The sequence below is a fragment of the Mytilus trossulus genome, chromosome 14 (assembly GCF_036588685.1).
Source record: "Mytilus trossulus isolate FHL-02 chromosome 14, PNRI_Mtr1.1.1.hap1, whole genome shotgun sequence".
In the NCBI taxonomy this organism is placed as follows: Eukaryota; Metazoa; Mollusca; class Bivalvia; order Mytilida; family Mytilidae; genus Mytilus; species Mytilus trossulus.
The window spans coordinates 29,812,167-29,827,500 of record NC_086386.1 but is presented as its reverse complement, the minus strand read 5'-3'; the positions used below and the strand labels follow the sequence as shown (position 1 = coordinate 29,827,500).

General features: G+C 31.9%; 1 protein-coding gene and 1 long non-coding RNA gene across 3 annotated transcripts; both read right to left on the bottom strand.

The window, feature by feature from the left end:
• Window positions 1-1,350: 1,350 nt before the first annotated feature.
• LOC134696366 (uncharacterized) lies at window positions 1,351-3,275 on the bottom strand. The gene is made up of 3 exons (XR_010102939.1): window positions 3,184-3,275; window positions 2,339-2,459; window positions 1,351-1,572 (listed from the first exon to the last, which is right to left on the bottom strand). It is a non-coding gene; the product is annotated as an uncharacterized LOC134696366 (long non-coding RNA).
• A 1,232-nt stretch (window positions 3,276-4,507) lies between these two features.
• Window positions 4,508-15,151, bottom strand: LOC134696362 (uncharacterized). Of its 2 annotated transcripts, none has more exons than XM_063558093.1 (5): window positions 14,214-15,151; window positions 7,389-9,476; window positions 6,427-6,563; window positions 5,025-5,155; window positions 4,508-4,626 (listed from the first exon to the last, which is right to left on the bottom strand). In XM_063558093.1, the coding sequence occupies exons 1-5, from the start codon at window positions 14,910-14,912 to the stop codon at window positions 4,523-4,525; spliced, it is 3,159 nt and encodes a 1,052-aa protein (XP_063414163.1). In that variant the 5' UTR covers window positions 14,913-15,151; the 3' UTR covers window positions 4,508-4,522. The 2 variants fall into 2 exon arrangements, with proteins under 2 accessions (XP_063414163.1, XP_063414164.1); XM_063558094.1 differs by having other exon boundaries at window positions 5,025-5,152.
• Window positions 15,152-15,334: the final 183 nt, after the last annotated feature.

The window sequence follows — 15,334 nt, the reverse complement described above, 5'->3', positions numbered from 1 at the left end:
ACAAGTGCGATTCTTGTCACCATACTTTGGCTATCCATCATCATAATTGTAGAATTGTCCGTTTATTTCCGCGTACTGTTAGACAATCACCATTAACAGTTCATTATTGCACTCGATGTCATCTGCACCTGATCACCAATTGTGGGGCAATCCCTTGTGTCATTAAAATTAATTTGCTCCAGAAAAAGCATGTAAATTATCTCTAATGCCTTATTTATTGTCAGCATACGAAACAGAGATCATTAATAAAGACAAACGAGATTTATTTTCAATCCGAGCAAATCTCTGCACTGAATTAAAACAACATCATATTTTCAAAATAATGCCTTTGTAATGCATGAAGATAAAATCACTCTATTGAAATTTTCTTCTGTTCATAAATCGTTATCTGTCTTTTATTCAAATCTATTGTAGTCAGTTTCTCTAATGTTCTTGTTTATTGATTCTGATCAATCACTCCTGATTGTTCCTCATAGTATTGTCCAGAGTCCAAGAATATAAAATCTTTCTTTTTTTTCTGATTCAAAAACATCAAGTTAAAAGATTTAATTTTTCATCATTCATCACAAATCTGTCATTTTTAACATCTATAGAAATGACTTCTGTGTCAAACGCGATAGTCAATTATAGTACAAAACATTTTAAAAAAGCAATTATTTTAGTTTTTATCTGTCTTTTATCCATTATGCAATTCCATTTTCTTTAAGAAACATTGCTGACATTTCCTCTATATTGTAGATTTTTCTATTGACATGGCACTGTCTTAAGACATTACTATTGTCAACAAGCTGTCACCGGCTCTAAGAAAAATAATTACACGGATGTTGTTAGCAGGGGAAAAATGATGGATTCCAAAGTTCTATCCCTTTGCTTATTAAATCAAAAACGATCTTGTAAGACACCGATGAAGATTATCTCATAAATCATAGAAAATTGTCTGTAGAAATGCCGATCCCTGATTAATTTGAGCAAACATACTGGTATCAAGTAGAGAGAAAAAAGATTTTTTAAGTTTACAAATCAAATTAGAAAAAGAAAGCGTTGTTGCGAGGTGAGAATTTTCTAAGAAATTGAATCAATTATATGTAATTATTGTAAATTTCTGCCGATGACATCCGTTTTGTCAAATTATTTACGACACTAATTAATGATTTAAGAACCAGAGTTTCTCGGAGGGAAGCTGTGTTTTCAAATATTGTAAAGTATATTATATGAAATAACTGTAGGCAATTTATCTAATGCAAAATAAGCGTAAGAAACCAATGCATCATGATTTACGTCGTCTATTTTAAACTGGAAATGGTGATAACACTACTAATAGTGTAATTATATCTCAATTTTTGATATTTTTTAAGGTTCCGTCTAAGTCAAATTAGCATGTATTTGTTTGACATTATTCACACGAATATAAGGATGAAACTGTGGCAAATTACATATCAATAGAATCAGAACATTGCATAGTATCTTTTAATGAATGTTTTAAAGTTCTGAATATCTCCAGGAAAAAATGTCCAGTCTCTGAAGTTCCAATTCTTTCAAAAAGTGTAGAATTTTTGTAAGTCCATAACTGACCTAAAATGACATAAAATTCAGTATTATATATTAAAATGTATGACACCCATATATAAATTTGCATTTAAACACTGTCAATTGCAAGATTTTAAAAGTAAAGTAAAATAAATTTATAAAAATTGGGATGCCATTTTATTGGGACTACTTACAATGGGAAAGTGAAAGTGAAAGCAAAAGTGAAAGTGAAAGTTTAAAGTATGGAGGCCAATAGTAAACATTAAAATTCATCAATTACATCAAATTCAGTTTAATTATAGTAGTGATTCATCCGACTTTTAAAGTTGCAATATTTTTACATAATTTTGTGATGAACAGTTCAAATTGTCTTTCTAAAGCACACCAAAGTTTAGGAAATTTAATGCCAAATATAATTTCCTGAAATTCTCAAAAAATTATATTTACTAAAATATTACTTTAGTGCACAAAAACATCATGTTTAATCATTCAACTTCTTTCTGTGATGCATTTAGTTGGTGATATCCTTCTACATCTCTTACAATTTATTATTATTTGATTATAAGATCATTTATTTACCAAATATGCCATTTTTGCATTCTTGTTGAAAGTTTTAGACCATGGAAGTCTCAAAGAATATGTATTTTTTGTAACTTTTGATATAAACTATGTATTACATAAAACATTTCTCATAATAAATACATGTTATTGGGACTTTGTTCATTAAAAAAAAAAGCATATTAAAACATTCCTTAAAGTCTCAAAGACTCTTATTTTAATAAATTCTTAGAGAATGAACTCAGATAATTACCGTCAATATTCCTTCTGTAAACTTTGTTTAGGTTCTCCAAACTTTATCAAGGTAGTATAGTTTAACTACTTGTATTTGCGGCATGTAGCAGTGAAAGTATCAATATGCAACTCTTGATAAACTAAAATGATACAAACACATAATTTTCAACAAATATAAAACCTAACATTTTACTATCATTGCAAATTGTTTGTCTGCTATAATTTCATTCATACAGATGATAAGAAGCATTTCACGTAATGTGGGAACAGTCAGCTTACATTAGCACCAATGTCAATACCCTTTATAACATTTTTTTTTCCAAATTGTATCACATATTAGCTGGCAACTACTATTGGCGTCAAATGTTTTTACGCCACCTCTAAAGATTTAAAACTGCAAATTTGTTTCCACTCTTTTCTGCATTTGTACAAACTATGTTTTTGTTAGTCTTGTAAGATTTTAAATTTTAGTTTCTTGTGTATAATTCGGAGTTTAGTATGACGTCCATTATCACTGTACTATTATGCATATTTTTAGGGGCCAGCTGAAGGACACCTACGGGTGCGGGGATACTCGCTACATTGAAGACCCATTGGTTGCCTTCGGCTGTTGTCTGCTCTATGGTCGGGTGGTTGTCGCTTTGACATATTCACCATTTCCTTTCTCAATTTTATTCAGTTTACAATTATATGTTTGTATTGATGTTTGCTTATGTGATAAAGCTTAACATGCTGGTAAGAAGGTCAATATCAGTGACATAGGAAAACATTGTTCAAATCTTTCTAAAATATTTCATAGAATAAACGAGAAGCATTGGTGTAATAAATTTAAATATGAAGTTTGATACACACAAAAATAATTACCCTCAAAAAGGTTCTCCAAACTTTACCCTGGAAGGATAACCCAAGTTGGGATTTGCAGAGTGAAGCAGTGGAAGCATCAACTTGCAACTCTTGACAAGCTGAAATAGTACAAACACATAATTTTCTACAAATATTTATAAAACATTTAAAAGTCAAGAAATCTTTTAATTCTTTATTATACAGAAGGAGAATTTGCATCTTTCAGACATGATTTTATTAAAATCAAATGTGGAATTATGATTTCATGTTATACAATTTGCAACCGTCATTGATAGATAAAACAAAAAGAAATCTTACTGCTTAAACAAAATGAGCCTCAGCACTTTGTTATAACGGTAACTAGAGGCTCCTTGGAACATGAATATCTCACATGGAAACCATGACTTATTGCCATATTGGAAATAAGGGTGAACCAAGAAAATTAATTTGTCCTCCGATTATTTCTGCAACTCATTTATAAAATATAAATTTTTCTAATAAGTGCCAAAAACTAAAAAGTGTTTTCAGGGACAAAAACCCATAAAAGTGTTGACTTGCTTTTCTGAAACCTTACATAAGGATAGAGTCATTGTGCTTATCAAACTTTACATCTTTCTTCTATTGTTTTGGTGAGGACAAGCATAGGTGTAAAACACATCATGTTTTATATCTGAGCTGAATTATAAATTTAATCAAACTGGCCTCACATTAACTTTTTTTCATTGTGATATATATTATTAGTGGGATTATAGGAATCTTACAACCATGATAGTGTATGATCAGGAAATCTCAACAACCAATGGAATTTTTTTATTGTTCTATTATAACAAGGTTTTAGCCAAATTGAAGAACAATAATATTTTCGCCAAGCGTCTTGAGAATTCATTATCTTGAACATACCACACATGTTTGATTATATTTGTCAATTTTAACTTCATCAAGATGTATGCGTTAGGAAAAAAATTATTGTTTGGTTGAAATGTCATAGACAATGTTGCTGTTATATTTGTTCTGCATTCCCAAAGGAAAAAGTCATAACACATGAAGGTAAAGATAAGGAAATCTCATTGGGAATAACTGCTCTGTCTCAACAGTGGTAAAATGTTATGTCAACACCTGTCATTTTTTCAACTGTATAACTGGGATCAAATTTAGATGACGGAATGACAGAATTACAGATGGACACGGCTATTCCAATATACAACCCACATGTGGGGGTATAATTTCTTTTTAAGTAAAAAGATTAATATACTTGTCACAGATATAGCATGCCATTAATCTTTAAACCTTGCATCAGGTGACATTTTTTCTAATATTAAATTTTAGCTAAAACTACAATACTGACCTGATTTAAATTGCACTATACATCAATGAACCGTACAGATTCAGATCGATAATCTTCAACCAGATGATTTATTTCATATGGGTTGTCATCACTGTCATATAGGACTTCGTAAATTGCACCTTAAAGAGATACATCAAATTGAACAAAACATAACAACAAAGATGTGCCCAAGTAAAGATATAAATACAGATTCATAGTGCAATTATATGTTATAAGCAAATTGATTGTTCAGTCAATTTGGTCTTTCATTTATTTAATAACATGTCTTTTGTACCCTGTATAGCCCATATTCCATCTACTTTTAAAATGAGCATCTACAGAAATATTCAAAAACAGTTGATTTTGCCATTTTTGGCATAACAATTAATATAAATGTTTACTTGTCCTTGCTCTCGTTTTTGTGTCTGAAATAGTTTTTATGTGATCTCAAGCTGTATATTAAGCTATTTTGAAGACTGATGTTTGCAAGCAAAAGTACTTTATTTACATACATAAAAATTCATAACATTTAAAGTACCTTTCACACCATCCTTTCCTGATTTTACACTCAGCACTGTCCCTTTATACCATTCAGATGTATTGTCTACAATCCATTTGTGTTCTATTCTTTTGTCTAGGAATTTCACCAATCTTGGCCTACCTCTTCTACTGAAATATAAATACAAATGTATTGATAATTAATATCCATAAGATGTTACATTTCCTATTGACTATCACTTCTTTTAAAAATAAATGTTATACAACAATATCAGTTTGTTCAGATACATGTTTGAAAATTGTTCGGATTATTTTTCTTAGCTTAGTTTGCACTGTCAACACATATTCTTCTTTTTATATTACCAGTGATTCTTTGGTATGTTAGACTGAAAATTTGGTCGTACCTATAGAAAACTTATTTCAAACGGTATAGCACATCCTCAATTTTACGGAGATGTTGTTTACCGTGCTCGGAAATTTACAAACGATCCTGGTAAGCTTATCGGTCCTTTAAATAAACTTATTCTAAAAGGTTACCAATTCAACACTGTAATTAGATCTTTTTTTTGTTTTTTTGTTTTTTTGATTTTTTATTGGTATTAATATTGATTTTGTTATCAGTAAACTAAAAGCAAACTAAATATCATTGTTATATAAATATACGTATGCACATTCATGGATCTACATCTCCTGATGATGACCTCCTTATTCTAAATCCATTGGATGTTGGATGTGTAATGATTGATAATTTAGTCTTAGATGCATGATTTTTTTTTATTAGTTGTTATTGGCTTTGAACTAGGTGTCAGTAACTGCAAGTACTCTCAGATCTGTACTGATAGTCTTTTTGTCGTTAGGATGTATAAGTGCTGAGCCCCTCTGTTTTTGTAAGATGTATTTTTACTTGTATCAATCTGATGAGTTAAGCCTTTTTCAACTGATTTTTATAGTTTGTTCCTATGTTGTACTGTTAAACCACTGTCCCAGGTTAGGGGAGGGTTGGGATCCCGCTAACACTTTCAACCCTGCCACATTAATTATGTTTGTGCCTGTCCCAAGTCATGAGCCTGTAATTCAGTGGTTGTCATTTGTTGCTGTGTTACATATTTGTTTTTCGTTCATTTATTTGTACATTAATAAGGCCGTTACTTTTCTTGTTTGAACAGTTTTACATTTGTCATTTCAGGGCCTTTTATAGCTGACAATGCGGTATGAGATTTGCTCATTGTTGAAGGCCTTATGGTGACCTATAGTTGTTAATTTCTGTGTCATTTGGTCTCTTGTGAAGAGTTGTCTCATTGGCAATTACACCAAATCTTCCTTTTTAAAAAAAATTACACTTATTATTCAGTCAGCAGATCATCACATTGAACAAATGCAAAATTTCAAGAGATAAATATCTGTTAGAAATTGATTCATATGATGTTAACAGCAATGTTTACCTTCTAGTACAGGGTGTTTGTTCTGCTGATGGTTCAATGTTTGCTTCTGAGACAAAGTCATTGTTCTGTTTTGCTGTATTCTTTTTCTTTCTACCAGTCGTTTTTTTGCCAGGTTGGGTGCACTCGGGTGCAATGTACTGTAACAGAAAAATTAACACATCATTTTTATTGTATGGTCCAATATATATATTTAAAAAAATATACTAAAAGAAAACAGATTATGCACAATTCATTTTATAACCTAGGAACATTGTATGGGTATAATATATTTTCACAGTTTGCATTAATTGTTAAGACACCTTTTTGTTATCTGTTGGTTTCTCAGAAAAAGTGTGGTTTTGTCCTTAAGACATTATTTACCATTCTTTGTCAAATTTTTCAGTTGAAAAATAACAAATTTCAAAAATAAAATGATGATTCAAAATCCCATGCAATTGAATCCCTTTACCAGATCTGGCACTGAGTTGCTAATTTCAATTTATTTTTAAATGAAATGTTCAATGAGTAATTTTCAAGTCAGCAATAAAATTTAAATCAAAAATTAGTTTATCAAACTCTAAAATAACAGGTCTGTTGATCTGTAACAAAATAAACATAAAAAAGATCCCTTATAACTCTTAACATCATAATTCATATAGATGTGTGTCTAACAGGGTTGGACCCTGGAATTTCAAAAAGAGGGTGGGGGGGGGGGGGGGGTGTACGGTGTACACCCTCTACACCCCCATGAATACTCCACTTTCTAACATAGTAGTGCATTGGTGAATACATACAAGGAAGCACACACTTAATGTGTGTCTTATCTACTCTAATACATTACACTTCAATATATATGTACAAGTAGTATTAAAATACACATATGATCCTTTGTTCAATGTCCATACATGTAATTTACAAACCACGATTCATTTAAACATTTTTATACTGCTTGAGACATTCCACTTTTTTTCATAAATACTCACCCAGATTCCTGGTTCTCTTATTCCAGGACTTTTGCCATTACGTGGTGAACACAATTCCGGAAGAATAGCATTGAAGTAAAATGCTTTTAGTTTTGGCAGCATGATGTTTTCCCACAAGGTATTGTCCCTAAATATTCTTTGGATAAACAACTGGTGTGGATTAAGAGTCCTCACAACGAAATCTATCCAAGGATAATTACAAATATTCATTAAACCATGGCACTGATAAAAGTAGTTGTGGGTACTTTTCAAATTTAAATGACCACTGACAGTTTCCAGACAGAATGATGATTTTTCACTTGCTTGGTAGAGATTGACAGGTTTGTTGTGCAGAAGATTTTTTATCTCCAAAAGACCATCACCAGACCCAGTTGAAACTATACCATCTGCACTAGCAGCCAAAAATGGGTGTTCATGGGCAATTAGCAAACCAGTAGATTTAACAGTTACATTCTCATGTTGTTCTGCCTTTTTCAGCGTATACTCCTCTATAGATGTTCTTTCTTGCAGAAGTCCATTTCTGGTGTGTCTATTTCCCTTGAAGGTAGAGTACAGAAGATTTTTGACTAAATTTAATACTTTCAATGAAGGGTTACGGCGAATGATTGGTCCAAAATTTGAAGCTGTTAAACGTTTTCTTCTTTCCGTGTGCCAAAGACCAGACAAAGATTGCTGTGAAGTAGAATTTGTTATTGCATTCATTTGAGGTATACCAATGTTAATATGAGTCTGAATATATTTGTCCTTTGTATTTGATAAATCAGATGGAGAAATGTCAGGGGTGTAATCCATTGCCTCAGTGCCATAAGACTGTCTAGCTTTTTTGGAGTTGCTTTGTTTGCAAGCTTTCATTTTTCTCTTCCATCTCAATTGCTGAGTGTCTGGTTTCGATTTGTATTTTCTGCTACTGATAAGATTTTTTTCATGTCTAGCGTAGTATTCATCAAAGAATTTACCTGCTTTTGTTGCTGTTGCCTGTTCCCAAACAATAGGTGACCACTTTGGTCCAAAATTCATTCTTAGCCCTCCTCCAAAACATCGTCCATGCCAAGATCCTCTATTACAGAGGTTGTAGATTTTTCCGCCATCAAATTTGGTCCTTATTCTCATCCAATTTTCAGCTAAATTTGTTGTTGTATTAGAAATGAGACGGTGAGCTTTTTCAGCAATTCTATTCAAAATTGATGTCACGTCTTGAATTATATACTGTTCAACATTACTGTACTCTATAGATGATTCTCCTCTTGCTTCCTCCTGTGCAGCTAATGATGAGCCTTCAGACCAAAGTTTTTCCTGTTCTTCAAATATATCCAATGTCTCTTCCACTGGTTGATCCGGTGGTATGACATGATGGTCATGAGTGATTGGATTGACATTGTCTCTTGCCTTGCAAAAGTTACTGCAGTTGGAATGTAAACCAAAAACATGAAAAACAGAATTTTTTATGTCATGACGAAGCTGAGAAATAGCTTCAGGTTTTGTGAGGTGATTTGTTTCTACATCTTTAGAACGCATTCTGATGGCACTACGCAAAGCAGATACTAACCGTACACGAGTTGTTTTTGTTAAATGGTTTCTACCTTTATATAGATGATTTTCGGAAACAAGTTTTTCCAGGTTTGACCTAAAACATTTGCATGTATGGTTAGCACATTCTTCCTTTTCCACATATCTACCCCAACCTGGCACTTCCTCTCGTATCCTAGCATAAACTGAACTGTCACCATCTCCTACAACACGGATATAGCGTAGGCCATGTTTGGATTCTGCTTGTTTGAACCCTTCAAGCACAATATCAGCTTCCATAGACTGACTATCTTCTGACCAGTTCTTAAAACATGTATGTTCTGTTGGGATTGTATTGACTTTCTCTGCAGTGCTACATACATAGCAATACTTGTTTCGTACTCCTATATGCAAAAGTTTTTTGGTTGCTTGCCCTATTATGATTGCCACTCCTCCCAGGGCATTATAGGAATGTTTGTGGGTTCGCTTCGACCATCCTCCATCAGTAATTACGGTTATTGCTGGGATACCCTGATGAAAAAATCCGTTCTCCATGGCAATCCTTCTTTCCTCTGCTCCAACCTGTTAAATAAACATATGGGACATATAAATATAACTAGTCACACTTGAGTTTCCTAAAATATCATTAATTAAAGCCATGAAGGCTAAACCTAATTAAAAGTTTTAAGTGTGGTGGGATTTCTTTGTTTTTTCAGACAGAAAATTGTTTTTTTTTCTGCAATTAATCAAGTTTGTGTGACAGTTTTGTTAGGTACATTAAAAATTATTTTGTATAGTACAGAAGGTGAATAAGCTGAAATATTTCCCATGTTTTAATTAATTCCATACACATAATATGGTTTGTCTCTTGCTTTATTTAATGGATTGTCTATTAAACTTGGAAAATGTGGTGGTGGTGGTGGTGATGGTGGTGGTGGTGAGGGGGGGGGGGGGGGGGGGGGGGGGGGTGATAGTATATATTTTGTATAGTACATAGAGTGAATAAGCTGAAATGTTTCTTGACCCACACTGTAATAGAATACAAAATTGATTCTTAGATACTCCAAAACTCTTTCATCCAAGTTTAGCTGAAATTGATTTAGCAGTTTGAAAGAAAAAGATTTTCTAATGTAAGCAAACATAATTAAACAAGAGTGGACACACTGAAATGTCTTGCCTGTTCTAGTGTTCATAATATAATTTATGTTGAAAGTGTAAAAAAGCATTGTATACAACAAGCATTACATTAAATTAACTGTACTTGAGATGAAGGTGAGATAAACCTTTTAGACATAAATGTAGTTCATACACTCATTCCACACAACAATCTAGTTTACCTATTGCTAAAAGTATCTCCGAATTAACCTCATGAAACAAATTAGCCTTGACCAATGAACCATGAAAATTAGGTCAAGATCAGCAAACACCTACTAAACAGCCATGCATACACACCATACAATTATTTCATACACCAAAATATATTCTACTATCCCTATAGTATTTGAAAAAAGACCAAATCATTGATGATTTAACATTGACCAATGAACCATGAAAATGAGGTCAAGGTCAGATGATTATTACAAGACAGACTTGTACAACTTACAAACATTCTATACACCAAATATAATCAACTTGATGCTTATAGTATATGAGAAATAGACAAAATTGCAAAATTTTACTTTGACCACTGAACCATGAAAATGAGATCAAGGTCAGATGACACCTGTCAGTTGGACATGTACACCTTACAATCATTCAATACACCAAATATAATTGAATGAATGCTAATACAAAATGTAATACATGTAGTATCTTTGAATAGACCTAAACACAAAAATTTAACTTTGACCACTAACCATGAAAATGAGGTCAAGGTCATATGACAACTGCCAGTTGGACATGTACACCTTACAATCATTCCACACACCAAATACAGAAGACCCATTGCTTATAATTTCTGAGATATAGACTTAACCCTATATTAACCTTGTTCACTGATCCATGAAATGAGATTTTGGTCATGTGAAAATTGACTGACTGATAGACATGGGGACCTTACAAGGTACACACATACTAAATATAGTTATCCTATTACTTATACATTTTTTTTAATAAGTGAGAAATTAACATTGCAGAAAAATTGAACTTCTTTTCAAGTAGTCACTGAACCATAATAATGAGGTCAAGGCCAATGGTCATATGACAGACGGACAGTTCAAAACATAAGGCATCTATATAAAAGTATAAAGTATCCAGGTCGTCTACCTTCTAAAATATTAGCCTAATTAAGTTATCCTATTATTTATAATAATTAAATATATATTATATTAAATTTAATTTAATAGAAATTAACATTGGAAAAAATTTGATACAAATACACCAAACTACCAAACAATGTGGCTTTCTGTAGGATTAATATATAATTAAAATAGCTGAATAGTTTTATGTAAATCCAAGTTAATTTTAAAAACTTATAAAAAAAATTAAAGGTGACTATCTAAATTTGGTGCAAACAGAAAATTATAGCTCTTTTTACCTATTAATTAAAAGTCTTTAAATTGGACAGCAAAACACCAAACTATGAAAAAATAAGGAGTTATGTAAGATTAATATATAATTGAGATGGCAGTATAGTTTTATGTAAATCCAAGTTAACTTGGAAAAGTTATAAAAAAAACTAAAGGTGACTATCTGAATTTAGTCAAAAATGAAAATTCTATCTTTTTTTATAAATTAATTTAATCCTTCAATTTGACAGCAATACACAAAAAACAAAAACAATGTGGCATTCTGTAAGATCAATATATAATTGAGATATCTGCATAGTTTTATGTAACTTCAAGGTAATTTAAAAAAGTTATAAAAAAAATTAAAGGGGACTATCTAAATTTAGTCTGAACAGAACATTCTAGCTCTTTTTACATTATTAATTAAAAGTCCTTAAATTGGACAGCAAAATACCAAACTATGAAAAAACATGGCTTTCTGTAAGAATAATATATAATTGAAATAGCTGTATAGTTTTATGTAAAACAAAGTTAATTTGGAAAAGTTATAATAAAATTTAAAAGTGACTATCTGAATTACGCCCAAACTGAAAATTATAGTTTTGTTTTTAACTATGTGTATTAATTCAATCCTTTTATTTGACAGCAATACAACAAACTACCAAACAATGTGGCATTCTGTTAGGCCAATATATAGTTGAGATGGCTACAAACATTTATAACAAGAGGCTCTCAAGTCTCAAGAGCCTGATAAGCTCACCTGAAGCGTTTTGCTTAAACCATTCACAATTATTATTTTTGCTTTAAAATGCCATTTAAATGTTGATCATATTGATTATTTGTAGATCTTACTTTGCCAAACATATCTGCTGTTTACAGTTTATCTTTATATTCAAAAATATTCAAGCTAATAACCAAAAACTGCAAAATTTCCTTATTTAAAATTACCAATTTAGTGGCAGCAACCCAACAATGGGTTGTAAGATTCATCTGAAAATTTCAGGGTTGATAGATCATGACCTATTGAACATTTTTTGCTGTTAATGCTTAAGTTTTTGAGATATATAACAGTATAAGCCAAAAACCGCATTTGACCCCTACATGTATGTTCTATTTTTAGCCACAGCAGCCATGTTTGTTAATGGATCAAAACTTCAGATACAATTTAGAAAGTAGATACCCCAAAGAACATTCATTTAAAGTTTGAGAGTATTTGGCCCAGTTGTTTTAGAGGGGAAGATTTTTTAATTTAAGCAAGTTTGATGAACAAATAGAGCAAATTTGACTTTAAAGGGCAATAACTCCTTAAGGGGTCAATTGATAATATTGGTCATGTTAACTTTTTTGTAGATCTTACTTTGCTGAACATTTTTGCTGTTTACAGTTTATCTTTATCTTCAATGATATTTAAGATAATAAACAAAAACTGCAAAATTTCATTAAAATTACCAATTAAGTGGCAGCAACCCAACAATGGATTGTTAGATTCATCTGAAAATATCAGGGCTGATAGATCTTGACCTACAGTATTGAACATTTTTATCCCTTGTCAGATTTGCTCTAAATGCTTTAGTTTTGAGATATAAGCCAAAAACTGCATTTGACCCCTATGTTATATTTTTAGCCATGGCGGCCATGTTTGTTGATAGATTAAATTTTCGGATACAATTTACAAACTAGATACCCTAGGGAACATTCTATTAAAGTTTGAATTATTTGGCCCAGTAGTTTCAGAGGAGAAGATTCTTGAAATAGTTTATGACGACGGACGCCAAGTCAATGCAAGTGATGGTATAAGCTCACATAGCCTTTGGGTCAGGTGAGCTAAAAATCAAAGTTAATGTGATAAAGTAATAGTAAATAATTAGAGGTGACTATACATGTACAAAATGTAGATATGAATTTAATCAGAATTTAAAATTATAGTTTTTTTATCCATTAATTCATGTAATTAGACAGCAATGAACAAAATTTTGTAAGATCAATACATGTATATAATTGAGGTACATTTTTTGTAAATGGGCTGATTCAGACCAGTCTAGACTAAACTCAAAGCTCAAGATTGAGTCAAGAAAGGTCAAGACCATATTCATACCATATGAAGATTAGCAAATACTCAATCAGACTTATTAAGTAAAGTCGAGACCAAAATCAAGTGCAGTTAAGTAGTGTCAAGATTATGTCAAGTCTTGTCAAGTATAATATGTGCTCGACTTTAATACTGGTTGAGCACAAAATATGGTCTTTTCATACTCTGAGCAGTTTGTAGTGCTTGTTCACTAGAATAGACATCTGGTTTAGGAGCCGTACAAATTTTACAGACATACATGTACATGCATACTGTATAATTAAAAGAACAGATTTAAGTAAAATTCCCCCCTTTCCAACCCATGCATCTGTTGAGTGTTTGCAATATTAGCATTTCTATATTTTTTTTTAAGTCTTTGTGTTTCTCATCCAAATAACAAAATGTTCAAGATTCAATTAAGGTTAGCATCTGGTCATTTCTTGATATAAGATGTTTATTTAAAAAAGTTATCTTTTGACTTAACTGGAACAGGCAGTAATTAAGATCATGTTTAATATTGATACATGTACATGTACATGATGTATGACATGTTATAATGACAACCTATGAAAAGTAATATATATTATTTATTTATGCAGTTACCTTTTTTGGAGCGTGTGTGTGTGTGTGGGCGGGGGGGATGGGATTCTCATTTACATTTATTATATATATTATGGTTTTTTTTCGATGTTCATGCATTCATTTTACATCATGTACATTTATGTTTTAATCAATTATAATTACCTGTAACATATTTTCTTGGAGAGCTGCTAACCACCATTCCCCTACTTCTTGTTCAATTGCTGAAAATGAAGTTGACGAGAGTCCTGGTGAATTCATTGTCCCCATGATTTCATTTAAGTGAGACGGTCCATTTCCAGTGGCAATACTTCCCCACACAGCTCTCACGTTTACATCAAACCTTTTACTTTCTGGCAATGATGGGCTAGTGCAGAATTTAAATTGTTTATGACATCCTTCACACTGAGCACAAAGAACGGTTGCAAGTCCTAATTTCCTTTCCTCGCTTACAAGTTTTATTGGTGATTGGTTTTTAGAACTTAGCTCTATTGCTGAAGGACACAGACATACGTGCATAGTTATTTCACTGACATGTCCTTGTAATGAGTCCAAATTCACAAATCTATAACCTTGTGGGCTTAAATTATGCATTGTCCTTTCTCTGATTTTCAGTTTTAGTCCATTTTCTAATAGTTCGGAAGTGAAAAATTTATGGCATTCTTTGGTGTTTTTTCTCTTACTTATTGTTGTCTGTTTGATTCTCTTTAAAACAAGGGACAGCGGCAGAGACTTCCGCTTAATCCTTTTTCTCCTAATCATAAAATTTACAGTTGGTCTTCCACACCTTGTACTTGTTCTTTTGCCCTTTGCTGGTCCAGAGCCTAGTCCAAATATTTTTGACGTTTTCCTTTTACTACCCATTATAATTAAATTGCTTGCTATGACTCTACTTAACTGATGTCAATGTCAAGCCTCCATATTTTTTATGTCTCAAGCAGCATGTTTTAATTTTTACTAAAATTTATTCACTTACCTTCAAACTATATTACTTTGTTATACTTAAATATTAGTTCGGTTACAAACAGAAAAAAAAAAAGAAAATTATTCATGTTTTTTGCCAATGTTTACAAACACCGTGATGGCGCTGAGGGATGGGATCACTTACTTGAGTGTCGATTTACGATATAAGGACAATTTCGATCACATTAGTAATTATTAAATCATCTTTGTTTTTGGTATTAATGTTTGGATATCCATCATTCTCACCTTTTTATGGAAAGGAATCTTCAAATCGGCAACTTTTCATCTGTTGGATCAAAGATCAGCCCATTCACATCAAACCG

What these genes read in the sequence shown, in the direction of transcription:
- LOC134696362 (XM_063558093.1), bottom strand. Translation starts at nt 14,912, where the DNA reads ATGGGTAGTAAAAGGAAAACGTCAAAAATATTTGGACTAGGCTCTGGA. An exon ending in TAAGAGAACCAGGAATCTGG is followed by an intron (nt 6,564 to 7,388) that starts GTGAGTATTTAT and finishes TTTCTGTTACAG; the next exon opens with TACATTGCACCCGAGTGCAC. An exon ending in CAAACACCCTGTACTAGAAG is followed by an intron (nt 5,156 to 6,426) that starts GTAAACATTGCT and finishes TTTATATTTCAG; the next exon opens with TAGAAGAGGTAGGCCAAGAT.